The following is a 23,274-nucleotide window of genomic DNA, read 5'->3' as shown; positions in this document are numbered from 1 at the left end:
AATTATTTAAAAACATGTCATGGTTTTACAATTTGATTTGAAGTATAAATTTCAGGGGTTTAATAATCTTTGTTCGTTGCTAGTCAATGTAATATACATCAACACATATAATAACCTCTGCTGTCAAAAGTGGAAAATAGGTATTTCGTGCTCACTTCTTCAGTGAGTAAATCTCAAGAACACACCGATACAACAATGGCTGCGAGGATCAGCTATACTTGATGAGACAACTAACACATACTTGCTTAAATACGTTCCTGCTGCCAAAAGAAGCAGGTAGGTTATCAACAGTTGCTAACCATACTAGTTATTGTCTTCATTTTAGAGCTGAAGTACTGTAAAATATTTATGGGACACCATATTTTGCAGTATAAATACCATTCTGCTACCAATGTTGTTAGAGGAAGAAGCAAAGATAAAATTAAAGATCTATATGGTATGACAACAGTTACAAAAATAGGGTAAGATGCAAAAAGCTGTTAATAAGGCCCCTTCCATGAAACAGCTCTTTTTTTTTCCCCCTTTTTTAATATCTATATTTGTCATAAACATGTTCTGGTCATCAAGTCTACATAGTTGTAGTAGTGCCACTACTAGTGCCACTAGTGTAGCGTTTTCTTTATGAGGAAGGGTATCATTACACACATTTATCTCAGGAAGTGTGACTGTGCTTTTCTAATTGTTTCTAACAATCTGAAAATCTGAACTTTTAATGCAGTTGAACTTTCAATGTAACTTATTTGTTAAACTTCCAAACTTTCACAAGACAGTTTCTCTCTTCTTTGTTCTGGACAGCAAGGAATAGAAGGTAAAACAGAAAACACTTGTATTTTATCACTAAAAGCTGTATTACCTCCAAATATGCAAGCTAGAACTTTTTCACTACTTTTTCTCCAGATGTCCCCTTTTCTGCAATCACACCATTAGATTAACTATAAGTCACAGAAAGGAATTTTTTCAAGAATCAAGGAAAATAAGTATACTCTAAGTTCAGTTTTAAAAAGGCTGAGCGACCTAGGCAAAATAAGCCTCTTTCTTGCTTTTGAAAACTTCAGGCTTTTTGTTTTAATACTCTCTAATATACATATAAGCCTACAACGATTCATAAATATGGCTTCTGACTCTTTGGAAAACCTACTCTGAGTAGTCTCAAACTAACTTAAATACCTACACTCGAGACTAAAACAGAAGATTACATGTCACAGCCTCTCTGAATTTCTTGCTCCACGATGCCCCCTACTGCAAATCTGCAGAACAAACGCAGAGCAAGCATTTCCAAATGCAACCTTGCAAGAAAATGACTACACCCTGAGAATCATCCTGCATGCATAAATAACGTATTTCAGTTTAGTGGTAGAAAAGAAAATTTTAAGAAGTATGAAAGGAATTTTTAAAGCCATTTCATAAATGTTATTGAGTGTCATGGTAATCACATGGAACAGAAAATAGCCTCTCCATTTAAAATAAAGTCAAATGACAGAATCCTCATCATCTTTGCTCCAGATATTCTACTGACTCTAATCAATAAAGTACATCTTTTGTAAAATAGATTTCTCTGATGTAATGTTAGACCTTTTTATTTTTACAGAGCTCTCCCATAATGGGAAATACAGCAGATAAGTAGCTTTCACTAAAAGAAATAGCAAATGTCTTTCGTTATAGCCACACGAAGTTTTAATGAAACGCTTCTGTAACACAGAAATAACGACCTTGGAGTACCATATTCCCATTAAATCTCATTCACCACATATATAAACTGATACCACAGGATTTCTTGCAAGAACTTTAGGACTGGAATGAAAAGAACCAAGCTTAGCAGTAACCTGCTTTATTAAAACAATTTCTTTAGAGAAAAAACTGACATTGTCACTATGAAAATCTAATCTCAATTGGGAGTACTAAACCAAACAATCAACAATGAAAATTAATCAATTACCACCAAGCTATTCTAGCTCACATTTCTACCCATATTTTTCTGTTTCTACTTTCATAATATTTAGACCATTTATCTTTGAAAGAAAGACAATTCTTTGAATGGATTTGTCCCACTACTAGTTGTGCTGTACAGTAAAAAAATCACACCTATAACTTAGGCTGTAATACTACTGATGCATGGGTGGTCTTTTATGCTCATGTGAACACACTACTTCACAAGTGTACCTTGAAGCTTGTTTGGGACTTATAGAGTATGTATTTTACTGGAACATTTTAATTAAAGAAATATTCTTTTGACCATAATGAAAAAAAAAAGCAACGAAAACTTATTTAGGAGCGGTGACAAGTGAAGCAAATGTTTGCATGATTCTATCACAATTTTTATTAAATAAAAAAGAAATACTCTAGCAGTTAGAGATGAAAACTAGCTCAAGTCCCAAGTGACAGAGCTCCAGATCCCTGCTCCAGACTTCTGAAGTGCCTTGACAGGTCAGACCTCACGCTTGACAACTGGGATAACCATACATCCATACTTGGCAGGACTGTTGTGATAACTATAGCGTAAGGATGTGATCCTTCATCAAACATTGTAATGAACACCACTGATAATGCAAGTTTAAATGCGAGTTTAAAAGCTCACTACTATGGTAGAATGATAGAAAGAACATTTCTTGAAAAAAATTATATGCTTATTAGATAATCTCTAACAAAGCTGTGACAGTCCACAGTAGAAATGTAATATACCTCAACATTTACTTAAAAGGCAGATTGTCGATGTACAGGGCAAGCCCAATCGTTTGGATGCATCTATTTCACAGTTTTCTAACCTATTTGCATCGTTAGTATGCAAAAATGTGTGCAAAGTGGTGTTGTCTTCCCAAATTAAACAGCTCCAGCCACTCAGATTCACGGCCTCTAACACTTTAGGATGCTCATGGCAGTTATTGGAACTTTAACCACAATTACAAACCAGTTCCTACAAACACTCTTTAAAGTCAATGGGAAACTGAAGAACTCCACAACTGTAAAAGTGACAATGTAAAGCATTCTTCTGTAGCTGGTCCTGCCGGTGAATAAACTTCATTGCTATAAAAAAAAGGACTAAGCTAAGACTACACAGGAGATACCTTACTCTTTCCGAAGCTTCATTTTTATTATTCTGCACTCTTCAAAAAAGAAGGAAGACAGAGGGAATATTATCCTTCCTAAACTGAGAGTCCAGCTGATCGATTGTCATTGTTAGTGCTGCAACATCAGCTTTGACTCATGAAGAATACTCTAGGAACTGGTAACAGTGAAGTCCCAAAACTTTATGTCCTTCACTATATCAGAAATTTGCCCCAATTCCAGTGTGCCTCGCATGTGAAAAACAAATGGTCTGAATTATTCAAAGTTCTTGCCATCAGAGCTAATGTGTTAGTTAATCATGTCATAGCTCTGGTTACACTCAGGAGAGGTGAGTGGCTCGTCATCAAATACCGGAAAACAAGTCCTAAGTCATAAAAGGGAAACTCACTACAAGAGATCTGAATGTCTGCAACAGTTTCTTATTCTTTTGCTACCAAGAAATGGTTCTAGGTAGCCTTGATATCAAGATTTTTACTGAAAATCATGTAACTAAGCACGCATAATAAACTGTAGTTTGGCATGAAAAGATTTCAGTGACTTTTATGACTTTAAGTGGCTGTTACTGTCACTAGTTTTTATGACTAGCTTAAATACCTACCTACTAATTCCTTCACGGATATCATTCACAGCTGCCAACAGTTTCTGCAGACCTAAAAAAGCTTCTTCAAACGAAGACTTTGCAGTCAAAGTTACTGCGTTGGGGTCCAACTTTTGGAAAATTTCAATACTAACATTAAAAAGAAAGAAGAGACATTGAAAAGCAGTTAATAAAAATCCTCAAAATTCAGAGAAACCCAGTATCTATTGTATGCATTGTCAAATGTGTATCTATACTAAAACCATGTTATCTAAAACAGTCTTAGAATAAATAGTAGAAAGACCACACCCTACAATTGTACTTCTCTGTTTAAAATTTTCCTCGGCGACTATATTTTGTAACAGTATTTTACCTTTGACTTAAATAGATTTATCATCAAACTTCACTTGAGAATGAAACAGTCTCTTCAGGCACAACTTGAGCACACCTGAGTAAGCCTCTCTTAGAAGAGAACTGTTAGGTTAACGAAGCAAGATGAAGTGCTTTCCATCAATTTTCCAAGCAGCTTCATTCTCCAGATTTATTGGAATGGGCTTGACACCTTCCCTGCAATGGTTGCATTGGGACGATGAGCTGCAGTGCACTCATGAAAAATTATCCCCACAGGTGCGAGATAAGTAGTATTTTCTTGACATGAGCAAGAAGAGTGCGAAGTGACCTTTGATTCTAAAATTTTGTCCTCTTTTCACAGCATGGTCCTTAACAGGTGGCAAGAGCCAACAGTTCAGTTGTGTTTTCATTTTCAAGCGATACTTGAAAGAGTTTTTCCTTGATGCCTATATGAAACCTTCAAATTCATGATTACTATCCCAGTAAGAGAACTGTGAAGTAGGAGACTGTTCTCTGGCGCAGATCCTCAGCTGACCTCAACACCACACCAAGCCATCTCCTAACCAGCTTCAATTCAGATTAATTTGCACTGGTGTAAGCCCAGAGGACTTACACTGGTGCAGGTCTATAGTGCATTCAAATGCTAGCGTGGAAATGGCATTGGTAGAGTTATTATCACTGTTTACTAGGTGAGTCCTTAACAGACCACCAAAAATGGTGATCCTCTGTGCTTGATGTAACTCAGTGTCCCTCCTTTGAAAAGATTTCAGATTAAGACTACAAAAAGAAAACACAGTATCTATTCAGATTTTGTGACAGCATCCAAAACATGGCATCTCTCAATGATTTTCAAGCAGATTTTTCAACAATAACCAAAATACTAACAATGGTAAAACATCTAGACGGAGGGGGGTTTAGTTTCATGCAATTCTGAGTTTAGATGAGAACAGAAATTCATCACTAGATTCTTCATTTGGATTTTATAGAGTGAAGGATTTTGCTTAACAGGAAAACTTATATTTCAAATTGATTAAAGTTTAAAAAAAAGTAAACAATTTTGCATAGGCTAGTATACCTCCGCAGGATTTGGAAAGAAAATAACCACGACAAAACTTAGAGCTTGAATGCCTCTTTTTTTATGGATAAAGATGAGATTTCCATGGATGTCTCACATTTGGGGCTCTTACAGGGTTTTCAAAACCATTCTCTAAGGCCATTTATTTCAGCCACTGTCCAGAAAAAGAGCTAGACAGATCACTGACTCCATCCACATAACAATTTGTATGCTCCTAACTTCTTTGTGTGACAAGTTGTGTGATTTTTTTTTGCCAATTTTGATTAATTACTAATAGCTTCTTCTCTAAAATAGGGGAAAAAAATGCAATTTCTAAAGTGTGTTTGTTTGAAAATTATGTAAGATTATGTAGAGGTTCTGAATTTCTTTAGCATACTGTACCTGTACAAGTTTATTGTATTCCATACACCTTCAAGGACTGACCAGATTTCCTGGTGCCTGTTTTCTTGAGCTACATGAAAGCTTGGATGTAACTTTTTTTCTTCACAGTTTTGAAGATTTGGTGTCATTGCTTCCATTTTTTCACATACAGCATTTTCTGAAAGAACCATGATGTCTTCTGACAAATCCTGCTCACTGTCCGACCTCACCTTGTAAAACAGTTTAGCAAACAAATAATGAGTGTATTTGGTTCCGAACTTAAGAAAACTTGAACGCTTTTTTTTTTCTTTTAAAGCAATGCTCAAAAAAGCAAGGCAGATCTCTTCTAGTCATAACCATCTCTATTATAGTCTCTGCATCCAAAGCACCTCTCAGTCCTTCACCAAGTCTTTCTTCTATATGTATATATTGGTATTTCTACAGATAGGAAATGGAAGCACAGGGAAACCCTGTGCCCAAGCTTCCCAGGCATAGTAAGCTGGTATAAATGAGAACTGCTTCTTACTCTTACACCCTATCCCATGACTGATGGCACATTTTCCTCTGCAACAGCACAAAGTATTCATCTACTCATTTGGTAAACTGGTTCAGAAAATTTGTCCAGGTTAAATTGAAACTGATCTGGCACAACATAGTCTGTATAAGGGCAGTTCTTTGTGAAGTCAAACACCTGTCAGGACAAGGACAGCACGAAACAAGTTTTCAGACAGAAAGCCTGCTTCTTATGGCAGCACCGTTCACAGAACTGCGGACTAAAGCAGCTGACTGCAATGCACACAGAAGTTACAGCACAGTAGACAATCAAGACTCCCCAGATCATCCTTCCTCTCCTTGACCACCGTCTTCTTCCTTTACCCTTCAGCTTTCTCCAAAACTGCAAAGAACTTTTTACACACTCTGACCTGTATTCTTTCCCATATATAGAAATATTTCAAGTCATCCATGCTCATTATTCTGTTTTTTATGCCATTACATATGGAACTAACAGTAACCACAAACCAAGACACTGAAATTTCTTCCACAGCAACTCAGAGATGAGCTGGAGGTAAAGACATACTTCTCAGAACACAAAAGGTATCAGGACACCCCCCATTAACTATCACAAAGCACATGATACAAGCGAGTCCCTTCTTCATGTGTAGCACCAGAGCTACCAAGACAATGAAAGCTGAAATAACACACCTAGGAATAGTAGTGTTGGATCAATGTCAGAAGTAGAAACGACAATTTAAATTTTAATTTAGTCTTTAAGGCCCTTTTCCATCAGCTACAAATACAATAGAAAACTAAGACATTTTTCCTCAAAGCAGATAAATAATGTTTTTCAGTCACCCTCCCAGTACTAACACATTTATATTAGGGGGAAAAAAAAGTCTACCAAGCATATATATAAAGGCAGATATTTGCTACATGGAAATAAAAGTTAAATTTGAGGTCTATTAATTTTTAAAACAACATTTCTAGCAACATTTCCTGCAATAATTTGTTGAAATTATGGGAATAATTTAGAAATCTAAGCCAGGTTTATAATATAAACATGGAGCAACTTCAAGAAGATGTTAGGTGAACAAATACTAAAGCTCCCCTTACCTCTATAAATGTTTGGTATAGCTTACTCACTTCAGCATAAGCCTGGGGAAGTACACCATTATAGTCTGACCTTGAACTGAAAGCATGGAGTAATTTTTTGGATTCCTGGAGCAAGATACCCACTGTTGAGGAGTCAACTGTTTTACCTGATATTTAGACAGTAATATGGGAAATAGAAAAAAAAAAAAGTCTTAGGAGTTATCAATCCTAGGAGGCAAATTTAATACTCAAATATCTGGATTAACTGAAGCACATAAAAAGCCTTGAAAATGGTTCAGAAACATTACATAAAACAGTCTCAAGAGAAACGTGTGCGAGGTTAAGATTTCTCACTTCTTAATCAAGTCTTCCAAATTTATCCCAGGATCTGGCAAGAGGATCAACTAGCATATCTAAAATAATTCTGCAGAACAGCAATATCCCAAAAGAGGTATATCTGTTAAAATCAAATTCTTAAAGACATCTTTAAATAAATGAAAGGGGTTTAGTTTGGGGGTTTTTGTTGGCTTTTTTTGAAAACAAACCTCCCTGCCCTCTTCTATCACATTAAGTAGTCTTTACTCCTCCATAATTTATTTGACAAATGCAGATTATTTGGCCACACATAACATTGTGGCAAAGGAGGGAGAAAGATTATTTGCTTTTTAAAAATAGTTCAGAGACTTTGGTGACCATTAATATATATATATATTCATTAAAATGTTTTTCCCCTCATTTTTGCAGGTAGAGATGTGTGAAATAAATTCTTACATGCCTGACAGTGTCCATACATTTGCTTTTACTGTCTTTGTATAAAAACTAGAAAAAAGTCAGCAGAATACTGAATTACCACCACCCCCCCCAAACAAACAAACAAACAAACAAAACCCAAAACCCCCAACCATTTTGGAAATAATTTTCATGATTTTTGCAGGTGATATTTAGACCACCTGGGACCAGAGCCTGGACAGACTTGATCTTGGCACAAGCTTTCTTTTTTTCTTTCTTTTCTTTTTTTTTGTTAACGTAATTCATAGCTCATCAATTTCAGTTCAATTCTACAAGAACAGTGTTGGGATTTTGTCACCCATCTGGGGAATAAACTGTGGATCAATACAAAAGTAGATAAGACTGTCCAAGGTATGGCTCCATTTGGATAACCTTAAATTGAAAAAAAAGCAGAAGAGGATGGAACACATTACTATTTAAACATACTGAGTACATGCCTTTTCAAAGTGTCTACTTCTGTAACTACTAAAACCAGAACAGTGAGGTTTTTTAGAAGTTTACGATTAACATTCTCAGAGATTCTTACCTGTACAAAGGTGTTTATAGAGACATTCAATGGTTGAAAGTAAACTCCTTGGCACAACATAACCAAACACAGCCATCCAGTGTTTTTTATAACACTTCAGCAAGTTTGCTAATGTCCATGGTGGCTTCAGATACAGTATCTGAAATATAATGTGTTATAAATTCAAAGGCTGATTTTCACATAGACATATTGCTATACGTTTCACAACTGCTCTATTCTTCAATAATGTTATGATTTGTGCTTGCTGAAGTAGAATTCCAATGATTCCTCAGAAATAAGGCTATATTCAGATTTAACAAGTTTATCTATTAAAAGAGATTTGATTCAGCAGCATCATGGGTTAAACAGTGATGCTCATGTAGAAGCATTCGATGTACCATCATTTTCATGATTTTTGGTTCCCCTTTCCTCAAACGCTCTAAATACTCTTGAGTTATCTCTTAAAGTGATTTAATGCATTCTTGTGTACAAAAGCCAGAACAACACTAAATATGCCTTTGATTTTCTAGTACTGTTAAAAACATAAAAATAAACACAATTTTCCTAGCTGTGACTATATATACAAGAAGCAATATATGCATATGGCAATAAAATTGAAATTTATTACTACCAAGTGAAACCAGAGTTTGAAAAGATGTTAACAGAAATCAACTAAGTTAATCAGAAGCGCCCAAAAGCTTAATAGCTAATCAAAGCTCTATCTTGTGGAACAACAGTCATTCCATGCAAATGATTTTTTTTTTGAAAGCCATAGAGGCTTATCTGCAATAGGTGTAAACTTCTAACTAAACCCTACCAGCTATAAAATGGAATCTAAACCAAAGCATGGATAATTTGAAAGTGCCTTGTACACAAGTATTTATTTTCTTAACAATATTTTATTATTGTTATTAACATAATAATAAAATTGTAAATTTTATTATTATTTTATTAACAATACTTTTGAAAGAGTGAGTGTTTGGAGGTTCTTGTTAACGCCCCTGTAATTCTGCATCTGCATTGTAACCAATTTAGCTGTGAACAATTTTATCCACATGGTATCTAAAAACATCTGTTTTGATGGGGAAGAAGTGCCTGCAACAACCGTGCCTCAATATTATATAAAACGTGATGGAATAATTTCTTGAAGGACATTTACAATGCAGTGATTTAACCATACTACAAAAGCCGAAGTAGAAATTTAATGCAACTAATAAAAAGAGTTCTGAAAATTCACACTGAACAGCCAGCATCTCTGTTACCATATTATTAAAAAACTGTTAAAATACTGCACAGTCATTACTGGTCAAATAGAATAAACTTGTTATAAGATGAAATAGTAAAACTGAACACTGAAAAACAGTAAAACTGTTCACTGTTAGTGAACTGTTACATTAGTGAACTAGATGACTTAGCTGTTTGGCTTAGCAAAGGTACTAATATCATTAAAATACCAAGGACATTTAAACCTCTTAATACTTGAAATATCAAGCAAGATGACATAAGAAACCACCTCCATCCATAGGTTTCCGAATGCAATTTTCATTTCAGTCTCCAAAATACAAGATAAAGCTTCTCCTAAGTTCTTTTCAAGGCCTGGAAGTATATTTGGGAATTGCGCAGTAAGACTAGCATCACCTCTTTCCGTTTCCTCGAATTCTGTATCTGTCAAACCAATGATAATAAAAGGTACTTATTGCAACTGTTTCTATATCTAATTTATGTTGATAGTACACAAATAACTTGTCCCCATAAAGACAGACTGCACTTTATGTTACAAAGCAGATGGGCTACATCTAATGAGGTTTCAAGAATTTCTAGTTATACCCACTTGTACTGTGGGTATTTTTAATTATAAGCTACTAACCAAGAGGATTCATTTCCTCAGAGCATTATTCATTTGTGATCTTACTCCACATTTCTTTTTTCCTTAAATAACTTAGATCATATACAGCCAGTGGGGTTATCAGCAATTATAAGAAGATCACTTCTTAATATTGTAAGCTGTATTTGTATCTTTGGAAAAACGAACAGGCAACTCAAGAATCAAACTCTACTGTTTGGGATGCAGGTAAAGGTATTAGCATAAAATGTAAGGATTGATCTTAGCATACTGAATTTTACAACTACTAAGAATAGGACCCAAACTGGCTTAACTGGAAAAACCTCTTCTCAATCCTAAAAAGTTCAGGACACCTTTTAAATGACTATAAACACAGGAAATTCATGCTGTGTTTTTTTCTATAAAACAAAAATACATCACATTTGAATTTCCTAGAACTCTGAGAAACAGATGTTTTAATAAAGGTCTCAAACTTTCAGAAAACCATCTACCTTTGAAAACAAAAGATCTGCTCCAAACAAAAAGCATTCCTAAGGATTCGAAGTATATGAAAACTGAAGTTATAGTAGAAACTATTCTCCCTCTCCTACACTGCTTATTACATGTCTCAAACACCAGCATATGTATACATGCACATTAAACAAGCTTACCACATTTTGACTGTTGCGGCTCAACGCAGTTCTGGTGCCTGTTTACATTCAGATTCTGTAGAGCAGTAACCAAATCAGCTTTGCAGAATGCCTTGACCTCACTCACAATGGCTTTACTACATAAATTTTTATCATCCCTAGAAGAGGAGAATTAATTGTTGACATAAAACTCACATTACTAGTCATAGTAAGTAATAAAAGCAACACACTGAAAAAACTGTCTTCTGTAAGCTTATTTTGCGAGCTTCATTATATACAAAGTTTTCTTTCTCAAGCAATTAGAATCAGTTCGAAAAATTAAACCAGAAAATTAACTAAAGCATCTATTCTGAAAAAATTAGAAACATACTGAAAAATGTTTCAGGCTCTAGGTTTGCTTTAAGAAAAAAACAGCTATAAATACTACAGCAATGATGCCTAGTTATTATGATCTTAGGATGCAAACAAGGCAATAATTTTTAAGACAGTAATATCTTATTAGATTGCTACAATAAATTCTCATTTTTGACACCCTTTTTTACGGTTCTACTGGTCAAATCATTGTCCCAGATGCCGCCCTGAGGTATACACTGCTCCAGCAGAACGACTATAAAGATGCAGTACAAAGTTGGATCCTAGTACTTTCTCAAAAATTCCCATTGCTTATATTGATAAAGGATAAAGGGATTTTCAGATGAAAAGTGCTTCTGAAGTCACCTCTTGTTCTTTACTCAGAGAAACCTAAAATCGTTATCAATAGTCCTACCAATACTGCCACTGAAATAGTTATTTTCAGCAGCAACCCAATCCACACATGTCAACTTAAACAAACCAACTGATGCCTAGTGCCTTAACCCCACTTACTGAAACTATGCAGGAAATGGTTCTAGCAAAGACCAAAGCAAGCTGTTTACAGTACCTGCCAAGGAGTATTAGCCCTTTAAAAACTAGCTTCATGTGACTTGTATGAAATTGAGAGTCAATACTCAGAAGTTAGCTGTTCTCCTCACAAAACAAGAACAGAGGCAAACCCACCTCCATCTTCCCCCTTTCTAAGGTTAACCCTCAATGCCTATCATCATCCCCAAACGAGAGGCAAATCTAACTCCATCTTCCCTCTAAGATTAAACCCTGACAATGTTTTTCACTGTTCCCGAGCAGGTGAGCAGAAACAAAGTATCTAACTGGATCTCAATCATTAATACAAATTGTTTTTCTATTTTGTAACTCCAGTAATATTTTTTATGAGAAATCAGAATAAAATCTGATAAATCTATGCTTTAAAAAGTTTTAAAATTTAATATTGAGTAAACTTAATTCTACTTCAGGCCTCAAGCACATGAAGGTAATTAAGTCTACAATCTTTGTATTTTATTATATCCTTCTACTCTAGCTTTTAGGAGGGTGATTGCTCTTCAAAAAGCTTACTTCAGAAACAGCTCTTCATTTGAAGATATGATTTGAAAATAGTGTATTTGGCTTGAGACTAGCTTACACCTCATAAGAGACCTAAAACCACGCAGGAACTCACGTGCAGAGTATTACAACAGCTTGAGGAAAGAGGTTCTGATACTGCAGACAACATTGTAAAACACGATCATCATTGTTCTCGTCACTCAGGCCATCTGCAAATTTAGTTAAGACAGTGCTGACGTGTTCAGAAGTAACTCAACGTAAGAAATACTTCAGTGTAGTCACGGTACTGTTTTTAAATTTAATACTTCCCAAACAAGGACAGAGAAGAGTAATCTAAACACAAATCTGAGCTTTGAATTCTTAGGTACAACTCCACTCAAAAATGCTATGGTTTTGCCAGAAAACATCAAGTGAACCACACGTAAATTTGAGTATGTTAGATTTTGTGACGACCGAGTCAAAAGCAAAAGCACACAACATATATTTAGCTCATAGGTAAAAGTAACTAGATGAATTTTCATTAAGTAATCCCCCACTTACAAAGAGATGTAGCTAAAAGCGAGAAACAATTGATAAAACAATAGCAAACAAAGCACTAATTTGAATAAGGTATTTGCATACTATAGCCTTGGATATGCTCTGAAGGCTGCTGTAAGCTATTAGCTAATTTTAATTAGCAAACTGCAGCATGAAGACTGTATTAAACTCAAAATTTAATGCTAAGGTTCACACTAGGTGAACTGCAAGGATTAAGTACCCAAAACAAATTAATTGCACATATATTACATATTTTTTGAGAAGCAAGCTGCATGGATTGCCCCCACAATTTTGAATCTTGGTTTTTGAGACACGTGTAGATGAACTGAACTGCGGGGATAGCTTTGTCCCGAACATGCTGCAACATTTTCCCCTTCTTTAAGTTGTCCAACTCTTGTAGAACGACCCAGGGAATTATTAATGCAAGTCTGCCAACCCCTATAAGGAAAAAAAAAAACAAACCACAACCAGAAAACAAAGACATTTTGAAGAGCCGCGCAAAGTACTACAGTTAACTTTTAATTCAAACATCATATTTATGTAAGTTCACACTTATCTCTTTTACCAGTAGTTTTCATATTCCGTGTTCAAGAGTATCTAGCATTAAAAAATGAACAACTGAAAAAGGCCAAGTTCCCTCTTTCTAATCTAACCTCAAACTGGCACTACGTTGGTCACAAGTAAAAATCAGGCAAACAAAAGGAATAAACAATTTTAATCTTTTAATTAGACAATTTTAAAATACTTTGACAACAGTGTGTAGTGATGTTGTAAAATACATTTGCAGCAATTAACATCCTATCACATACTCACTGTAAAATGTTAAAGCAAGGTGACAGCAGCTGAAAGAACAGGCTGAAAATACCTGAATGACCACCACAGTCACTGTGCAAAAACAATCGTCAAATAAAAGGAGCAATGGTTTGTGCTAATTGCCAGCCAGCATTCCTAAGCAAGGAACAGGAAGTATGGATATTGGACCATGGTTTTATTTGTATGTAAGTATGGTCTGAACTTTAAAACTATTAAATATGAAATACATGGTAAATCAGAAATTTAATGACTGTTCCCACCCACAACAAATACTTCAACTGTTTTCTTTCCCATTCACATTATAAGAACACAATTTTGAAAAAATACATTAATATCCATCTGCTTTGTAATAAACAGGTTAGTAATCAGCAGCCTTCTGAACCTTTTGCATAATGGGTCTGGTGCAGGACCAGAAATTGGGAGCTGCAATATTCTAAAAAAGGCATTCCAGTGTACACAATGCAACACCATTCCTAATATGGGAAAGAGAAATACAGTCTGACACACTCTTGAAAATTGCTCAGGCCCTTATTAAAGTTATTTTCCAGGTGGCTGGAATAAGTGTATTCATTAGCTGAAAGCAAAGCACCCTAAGTATTCTGATAGATTCCAAATATGTCTACCAACAACTGACACGCACAATCCTAATCCTGCTAACATTAAATCACTAAAAGCTTCACAACATATTAAAGCCAAACATTAAAGCCAAGGTCTGCAATCTGAATTCCTGAGAAATTGCTCACACCTCATGAATTCTGTGACCTTTACCAAGACAGAAACAAAGCACTGACTGACTACTTATCAGATTGTAAATGTTTTTAGATTTCTAGAAAACAAAAACTGCTAAAAAGAGAGTAGAAAACATCATTACCACTAGTAATGGATTAAATGCTTAAAAGTATGTTCTTACAATAGGTAATTTACCTCTAAGAATTCATGCACGTTCCTGGGAATGTCGACCATGATTCTCTATAGGTATGTAGGAATAAGCATAGTAGATTCTACTTTCATAGCTGAACTTTCCTTAAGAGGCAGACTATTTGGGTTCATAGAACCAGCCTCTTAAGTGTGAGCCTTTTGCCTCTATATGAAACCTGCTGCCTTTTTAAGGAGCCCAGGTTTGTTTTTCTTCACGTAGCCTGAAGTTCTTACAACATCTGTTTTTTCTTAAAATGTCTTATTGATCATCGTGTATTCACATACCTGGTATATCCTCAGATTTCAGGGATCTGACAAACTCAAGGTGACTAATCATTATATTTGTGTCAATCACCACTAATATGTTCAGACCAGAAGTAAAAGCCTCTGGGGGAAAAAAGAGAAGAAAAAAAAAACAAAAAAAAACCAAACAGTAAATCAGTTGTGTACTCTCTACTCAGACCATTAACCGACTGTAATAACTAGTTGCAAGTAGATACCAAAGAACATCAAATCATGACATACCAGCAGAAATATTCAAATCCTGTTCTGGAAGATCTATTTCCATACTTGTAAGTTCTCCACAAGTCTGTACTACAGACAGCGCCATCCTCTTTTCAACACGAGCAACATGCAAATCTTCAACTATCTGCATCTACAATGAAAAAAATGTGCATGTATGAAATCAATTGTAAGCAATCACTTATGAATTGTTCCCAAAAAAGATACTTTTGCATTAACGCTGTTGTGTTAAAACTGACTAAAAACAAAGCATGAAAAATTTTAAGTTGGTACAGCAAATGTAAAGCCATGAGAACCTTCTGCACATCCTCTACTATAAGAAGTCCACAAAAGACGTCCAAAATACAGCCCAGAAAGAAGATTTGTTTTATGACCTTTCTAGCTGGTACCCAAAAACTTTGTTCCATTTTTCACTACATAGACTGTACATTTCCTGACAGGTGTTTCTTAAAAAAAAAAAAGTTTCTTTTCCAACTTGAAAGTTAGAGGATGGAAAATGAGATAGCTAGAGTATGTAAGCAACTATGAAGGCCCCCTACATTGCAGAGAATAACAGAAAGGCAATCTTTCTATCTCAGAAAGTTCCTGATTAGCAGTCCTTCAGCAAGTTTGTTTAGATTTGAAAAAAATGCTCCACATTTTTTGAAGTGTAGATCATAAGCCAAGAATGCAAAATACTAGGAACGGTCATGGAATTGTCCAGCTACACAACCTCAGTGCCATGAGTTTTTCATACATCTGAGAAATGTTAAATTAAAGCATTACTAACCTCTTGGTCTGTTTCTGGGTTCTGACTGTCTTGAAGGGGTGGAAAGACTTCAAAGCTCTGTAGGAAGAATTAAGAAAAATGATACCAACAACATAAAATATCAAGGAAGACTGAGGAACACGTGATCCCCATGTCAAGAATTTCGGAATATAGCTCTCTAGTGTTAAACAAGTACATCACTAACCTTTTGGACAGACTTTATGCCCTCACCTTCTTGGTAGGAGTCAGATGTGCATGGGACCTCAAAATTCTAGAAAGAAGTAGGAACGGAAGTAGAACATGCATCAGTCTTTTAGAGAACATTGAATATTCCCAAGTGAATTGAATAGGTAACATAAAACATATTTTCGATATCAATGATGAAGCATCTACAGTATCATTTCAAAAGGGCTTAGAAGGATGGCTTTCTTTTAAAATAAATATAGTGGTTTACACAGTAAGCCTATTTTTCCAATCTCTTACGGGTTTGTGACTATGTTATTCTTGCTCTGGGCTTCCCAGTTCAAGACAGACATGAATTTGATGGAGTGAATTGAGCAAATGGTCACTAAGCTGATTAAAGGACTGGGGCATGTCATACAACAGGCTGAAAGAGCTGGGTCTGTTTGGCCTGGAGAAGAAAAGGGGGAATCTTATCAATGTTTATAAATATCTGATGAGAGGGTGTAAAGAAGATGGAACCAGACTCTTTGCAGTGCCCAGTGCCAGGACAAGAGGCAATGGGCACAAACTGAAACACAGCAAATTCCATCTGAACATAAAAATCCCCCACTTTTTTACAGTGAAGGTGCTTAACAGGCTGCCCAGAGAGGTTGTGGAGTCTCCATCCTTAGAGGTATTCAAAACCTGACTGGACACAGTCCTGGGCAGCCTGCTCTAGCTGACCCTGCTTGAGCAAGGGGGCTGGACTAGATGATCTCTAGAGGTGCCTTCCAACCTCAATGATTCTTTGGTTCTGTATGTAATTACTATCTTTGCGTACTCACAAAATGATCGTGCTACCGTAACATGAACTGAAATCATGTTGCTAGGCATGTTAACGAGAACATCAACAAAGAAGTAACCACGCTGAAGATAAGCTGAGGCACAGAGCCAAACACAAGCTAGAATTTAGAAAAAACCGATCACAGCCAATGTGAAGTTCTGCAGGAAACGTACAAATTTAGTCCTAGATCTACAACAAGTTCTCCTGGCGTCGCTTTGCCAGCAACAAGCAACCTGTTTTGGCAGGCAAGTTTTCATTGGTTCAGTTTATTCATTCAAAAATGATAGAACCACGTCAGCTCAAAAAAACCTTCTGTTGACTTACCTAAATGGAAGTATTCCACACCCCCAGCAGCAAAGTAAAGCTATGAAAGCATATGTGCAGACACGGTCCTGATACGCAAGACCTTTATTCTTCTAGTTTGTTTAACCATTTAGCAGAGCAGAGAAACATTTTAACATGGTTTACATTGGGATCAGAAAAATCCATCTAGTTAGCTGTGAAATCCTATTTGAAATCTGTAAGAAGATAGTCTGCTTATATAAAAACTGCCTGCCATTCAGAAACTAGCCCGAAACATCTACCTGCATAATACAAAGAACTGGGTTCTCATTACCTGCTTAAAACATAATGCTGTGGCTTCAAAGTCCCTTTCTTCAGCCCCTGAATTACCAGTAGCTTTATCAGAATCAGCATCCTTTTTTTTCCGTTTACAAGAGTCCCATTGTTGTGGTGTTTCAGTTAAATAGTGTGATGGTGTATGTTTATTCACATGCCTTTTTTTCTTAGAAAACTCCTTATATTCTTCTTCATACTCTTCTTCCCAAGTCCTAGATAACGTATTTGTCTTCTTAGTGAAAGGTCTATCATCATGCACAGTCCCTGTAGAGGTATCAGATGGCTTTTTTGGAATTCTGACATCTTCACTCCGTTTTTTTGATCCATCTGCCTTTTTATGTGGTACATGTGAATCGCACGCAGATGACATAAATTTTTCCAACATGGTTTGTTCCGCTTTTAACTTTAGTTTGCAGAGTTCAACTTTCTCTGTCTTTTTCTTCAGTGCCTTCTCCCTCTGAACTGCAAAGCTGTGCCAGAGTCTTCTTCCTTCTGTTCCATCAAAACAACTTTTGTTATAACTTTCCCTGCTAGTAGTCACTACATCAGGAGTGCGTGTACTTTTTCCATGTTTAATTTCTTTGGCTTTAAATTGGATAACTATTCTTTTTTGCTTTTCAGTTTGGATTAAAGAATTGTCTGTGGTTTTGCTTCTATTTGGAGATTTTCCTTGGGATCTTCCATCAGCGCCATGAGAAATATTAGAACTTCGGTCTCGCTTCTTCTCTTGCCCACCTTTCTCTATTTTGAATCTATAGAAACATTATGAAAAAAGTAATGTAATGTAATCTAGCTCAGTTAACATAAAAGAACAACAACAAAAAAAAGCCTGCACTTGATTTAAGCAGTTACAGATAAGTATTTATGAGTACCAGTTTGGTATGTTCTTAAATATGAACTTGCAGCAACATCCATCTTTTAAAATAGTTTGATACAGCATTTTTAGTATTCACATTTTTCCTAGCTGTACAGCTATTTTAGCTTACAAAATTGAGAAAAAGCTTTTTCTGTATTCACTATCTATTGGTTTGAGAGATGCCCTACAAAGTCGAGTTTCATCTTATCACACAGATAAGTTTTAACAGCAGTTTAACGATATATGAGTTGTGCCACCCTAAAATTTGAGCGTGCAGCAATTCACCTTGGTCGCACAGTGCCAAACACCGCACAGCTTTCAAACAGTGCAAGATAACCAGACTGGAGAACTTGGAAAACGAATGATTGATGGGAATATAGTAACATTCTACAGAAATCATGAATGATATGAAAACCGAATAGGAAACTTTCTTATAAGAGCAGAGAAAATACTCAAGACATTTATCATACGCTATGTTTAAAATAGCCAAAGAAAGTTTCTACCCTACTCTATAATAGTGTTGTCAAAAATGTTGGGGAGGTAAAGGCCATTTGACAAACTCATGTAGGACAGGTAACTTAAATGCACTGATTGGCATCCAACTTCTGACTTAGGAGACCGCTAACTGGTTCTTAGAAGCTGGAAGGGTGTACAACAGGAAAAATCATTTTGTACTTATCTTGTTTCACATATTCCTTCCTATGCAAGCCCCTACTGGCCACTGTCAGGGATGGGGTACTGGACTGGACAGAGTTTTGGCATGAACATAGTTACTGTTTTACGGTTATATCATACTGTACTAACAGTGCTTAACAGCATGTATACATGCAGCTAAATATCCTATGACTTACAACTCCAGTCTAAGAGAAAAACTGCAACAAGATTTTGCCATGATTAAGAAACAGCCCAAAGCTTTTCCATCTCAGGATTCATGAGAACATTCTCACTTTATATGAAGTAGTTTTCAAACACTGTTTACATTTGCTACGCTCAAGGTGAAAGATTGCTTTCTTTGCCTTGAAATCAATTACTTCAAACATCAGGAGAAATCAATGATTTCAGGACTACAGGAATCTATTAAGGGTACTAAGTTCACTGCAGAACTAACCTCCAGACTTCACTGGAGCCTTCTTTTGCTAACAAAACGTGTAATATGCAATACAGCCCGACAAGGTAGCGCTCAAGACAAAAAAAAATTGATCTTTTTATGACAGCAGTGTTGGAAGGATATAATTCCTACCTTATTTGAAGTGTAGTAGCATACATTAGAGTTAAAAAAAAATTCTGAATCCTGTCTTCTCAACTATCTCAAACAACCCAACGTAGACAGAATGCCAACACTTCATTAGTTAAAATACCATATTTTATTTCATGAACAAGTCAAACAAAATTCTTAAGTTCAGTATTAAAAAAAGTCTGTGATTGTTTTATTTTTAAGTAGTTCCATTTAATGACAGAGCAAGAATTTACCTCTGAAATTCTGTCTCTCCTTTCATAGTATGGTTATAAGATCTTGTGTCTTCAGAGTTCTGAAAGAAGGAAAAAAATCCAAGGGCTTATAGAGGAAACTGCAGTTAAAAAAAACCTTCATAAGATGGAACAAGCTATTATTTCATACTAGATTCACTATGATTTTGAATAAGTTAACCTTAAAAAAAGGCAGCCACATACCTTGCTATAATTTAGTGTTTAGATTTTGTTATATTTAAGGACAACACAAGGGGAAAGAAAAACTGGATGTGGCACACAGTCCTGGGTTATAAATAGAGAAAGCTCAACTAATTAAACACATTTAGGATTCACGTGTTTCATATACTCTACAAGTATATCAGTATGTAAAATACATATTTTTGTATATTCATAAAAATTCTTAGGGAAAAGAAAGTTACCTGAAGACTGCTTCCAACTACCCCCTAGGTAAGGCCAAAGAGAGGATATTTCTATGGGAGGTTTTTGTGCAGAAGAGGTGTTACTAATTCTCATCAGATTTACTAATTAGGTGGAACAGTGTGAAACTGCAGTGACATAGGCCTGGTTAAGAGCATAGATAGTCCCCAAACAAAGGACTTGAACAGTCCTTGTTTAGAAAGCAGTTATATCACTGCTTGGCATATATATATTGCAAGCTGCGTTGCATTTGTTGCGGAATAACTAGAAGGCGACTTTGATCGGGTCAGAACAGAAAGCAGTTTATTATTGCAGCTATCAGAGAGAACAGAGAGCAGCAAAATGACAGACTCTGCTGATAACAAACTCTGCTCAACAAGGCATTTAGTTTTTATATATCTTTGGGTTACATGACTTGGTTTTCCCAAAACTACAGCAAGATGTAGGAAATTACAACAGAGAATGGTAACATATGGATTACTTCAGACAAAGAAGCTCCAGACAGTACATCATTTTACAAATAATTCACTCCTTCAATAACTGGGTCTTGCTGACTCCATGAGGCCATTAGGTCACTGCCACAGAGGTTTTCCTAACTAGAGAGGCCTGCAAAAGCCTATGAGGCTTTTTACTTCCTTTACTTTTATGAGCTATTTTACTTCCACATTAGAAAGCGCTTCATTAAAAAATAAAAGGGTCGCAGAAGCCAGTGGAGTCCCAATGAATTAAGGAAGCTTTAAATCTCACACACCTGTATCACACATGATACACTTTGGCACACACACTCATGCTGTTGAAGATGTGGGTGCTCCAGTCATGTGTGCAGCCATACCACTTCCCACAATCTGCTAATTCACATGCTGGTGAGAGAGGCCCCCCATGAGGTCACGTACACACACCCAAGGTGTGGGACCCTATGGATGGCCCCCCTGTACTGTCACTCCACCAGCTGGAATGCAGGCTACTGACAGTGTCCGGCAGTGAAGGTGCTCCACAAGGGTAGGTGGAGGTCGCGATGCTGGTGGGACAACCTCTGGCAGTATCAAGCCCAGTTTGACTGCTGCTTAGTTACCGCTTTCTCTCTTCAAGGCCTATTCCCCTAGAACCATGAGTTTTCATGATGTTTTTAGTATTTCTTTTCAACCTAGCTCCTTCTTTTCTCAAAAGTCTCTTGATAATTCCATGATTTTCACTTAATTTGGTCATCTTAAGCAATGTTTCTTTACTGTTACTTTCCTCTTAGCATTATCAGTTTGGGGTGTCTTCTCAGAACAGACTGGTTTAGGTGTTCTGCTTACAGTCACATGGCTATCCTGTGATAGCCTGGTGTTACCCAGGCCATGTTACCAAGAAGCAGCTGTGCTGACTCCTAGCTCTGTGTAAAGCTGTTCTAATTTATACTGTGACAAATGTCCTTTCACTCATACTTACAGAATCATATGCCAAATTGCTAAAAGCCAACAGGCATAAAGTTTTCTGTAATCTGTGGTCATGCTTACACCACACAAAAAAACCCAAAGCCCCCACACAATCATGCCTAAATATGATTCTACTTAAATGGCTTACTCTCATCTGCATGAACTGAAGATACCTCTTATCTATACTGCGCTCACACTGAGGAAACACTTGCTACTATTCAGAGGTTTCCTTATCTTTTTGCTACTAATATTTTGGGTTGTCACTGTTGTTTACACTGGTCAATGTCTGCATATAGTAATATTTAATGCTGTCTCCAACAGATTGAGGTCATGTAACAGTTAAAACTCTGTATTGTTCAAATTGGTATAGGCATTAGCAATGCCAATACAGCTATAGTTTGAGGTTTTAAGCCAAGTTTTTGCCCTTTGTATTATAGAAGAAAAAAAAAAAGCCTTAGAATAAGTTAATGTTAAAAGACAACTTGAATAACAATAAGGAATTCAGGAGGAAAAAAGTTACAAATATTTGGCTTTGAACTACATTTACTACACAAGCAAAAGGTTTCTAACAGGTATAACTCAGTTTATAAGGCCATAATATCACGCTCATTTATAAATACTTCCAAACATTTTTTGAGACATTTATGACAAGACAGTTAAAAGCTCTCTTATTTTATGTATACTTTACAAAATCCAAGGGAAAAAAAATCTAGCAAACTTAAGTATGGATTTATTAAACTACTGATTTATTGGATGTGTATTACATTACCAGCAGGAAATAACTTCTTAGAAGGGTATACGAACAATGAAAGAATGGGAACATTCTACATACAAGCATGACAAGAAAGATTATCACCCCTGTAGCACCTGCATTTTACAAGTGATTCAGTGGAAGCTTACTCACTAGATACAAATATGTACCAGAGTATACTAAGAATCTACATCTGATTTTGGTCATTGATTTATGTCTCAGTAGTTAAGAGGAAATATTTCAGAGCTGCTTGCTAAAACACTGCAAAGTACAATTTGTGATTAATCAGAAAATTAAGATATATGATCCAAGATAAAGAACAATCCAGGAAACAGTACTGGTTTTGGTAATAGTTTTAAGCTCAACTTTCCTCAACCAGGAAGATATGACTGCTAAATAATTCATGCTCTTCTCTTGAATGTGGGGGTTTGAATTAAAATACTGATAATAGCAATAATACAGCTGTTCCTACTTTGTCATCCTGGCCATCCAAACAGTCTTCCTTTCCAGTTAATTTCTTCGGTTTCTTTTTAGACATCTTCAAATCCTAAGAAAAACAGTGTTGTCATTATTATTTATTTCAAGTTTTTATTTCCAGCTGGTATAAAAAAAAAATTTAACTACACAGAGAAAAAATACTCTAATACTCTTTTGTTTTCTCATTACAGAACCACGGCAGATTTCAACAGGGTTAATTATTCACATCTCACTACTAAGAGAACTTCACAGAAAAATGATGGCAATTACTTTACCATCTGCTCCAGAGACACGTATTTTGTACCAGCAAACATACCAGACTAATAGAGACAAACATCCTTTAACATTTAGTCATACAACCATCAAGTTTTAAAGCAGTTACAACTATGTAACTCTCGCCTTAGTCCCCCCCTTCCCCTGAGGTGGAGGTAATACCGTGACAACTCGCAACAGCTACACCACCCTCTACACAAACTAGTCCTGCGAGCCTGCCGCGAACAAGGAGAGGCTTAAGAGGGGCGTAAG

General features: G+C 36.1%; 1 protein-coding gene across 1 annotated transcript in view; it reads right to left on the bottom strand.

The window, feature by feature from the left end:
* The window catches only part of SWT1 (SWT1 RNA endoribonuclease homolog (S. cerevisiae)), a 39,196-nt gene extending 16,382 nt beyond the window's left edge, over window positions 1-22,814 (bottom strand). Inside the window, exons 1-15 of the mRNA XM_009324644.1 lie at window positions 22,745-22,814; window positions 19,687-19,745; window positions 17,359-18,112; window positions 15,942-16,007; window positions 15,758-15,814; window positions 14,992-15,121; window positions 14,752-14,853; window positions 12,985-13,173; window positions 12,314-12,407; window positions 10,804-10,940; window positions 9,824-9,975; window positions 8,332-8,470; window positions 7,038-7,183; window positions 5,448-5,656; window positions 3,662-3,790 (exon numbers count right to left, since the gene is read on the bottom strand). Of these exons, the coding sequence (XP_009322919.1) occupies window positions 3,662-3,790; window positions 5,448-5,656; window positions 7,038-7,183; window positions 8,332-8,470; window positions 9,824-9,975; window positions 10,804-10,940; window positions 12,314-12,407; window positions 12,985-13,173; window positions 14,752-14,853; window positions 14,992-15,121; window positions 15,758-15,814; window positions 15,942-16,007; window positions 17,359-18,112; window positions 19,687-19,745; window positions 22,745-22,810 (2,429 nt within the window). The 5' untranslated portion in view covers window positions 22,811-22,814. The remainder of the gene's footprint in view (window positions 1-3,661; window positions 3,791-5,447; window positions 5,657-7,037; window positions 7,184-8,331; window positions 8,471-9,823; window positions 9,976-10,803; window positions 10,941-12,313; window positions 12,408-12,984; window positions 13,174-14,751; window positions 14,854-14,991; window positions 15,122-15,757; window positions 15,815-15,941; window positions 16,008-17,358; window positions 18,113-19,686; window positions 19,746-22,744) is intronic.
* Between the last annotated feature and the right edge of the window lie 460 nt (window positions 22,815-23,274).

The sequence above is a fragment of the Pygoscelis adeliae genome, unplaced genomic scaffold (genome assembly GCF_000699105.1).
Source record: "Pygoscelis adeliae isolate BGI_AS28 unplaced genomic scaffold, ASM69910v1 Scaffold126, whole genome shotgun sequence".
NCBI classification, from domain to species: Eukaryota; Metazoa; Chordata; class Aves; order Sphenisciformes; family Spheniscidae; genus Pygoscelis; species Pygoscelis adeliae.
The sequence above is the reverse complement of the archived record's forward strand: the minus strand, read 5'-3'. Positions and strand labels throughout refer to the sequence as shown.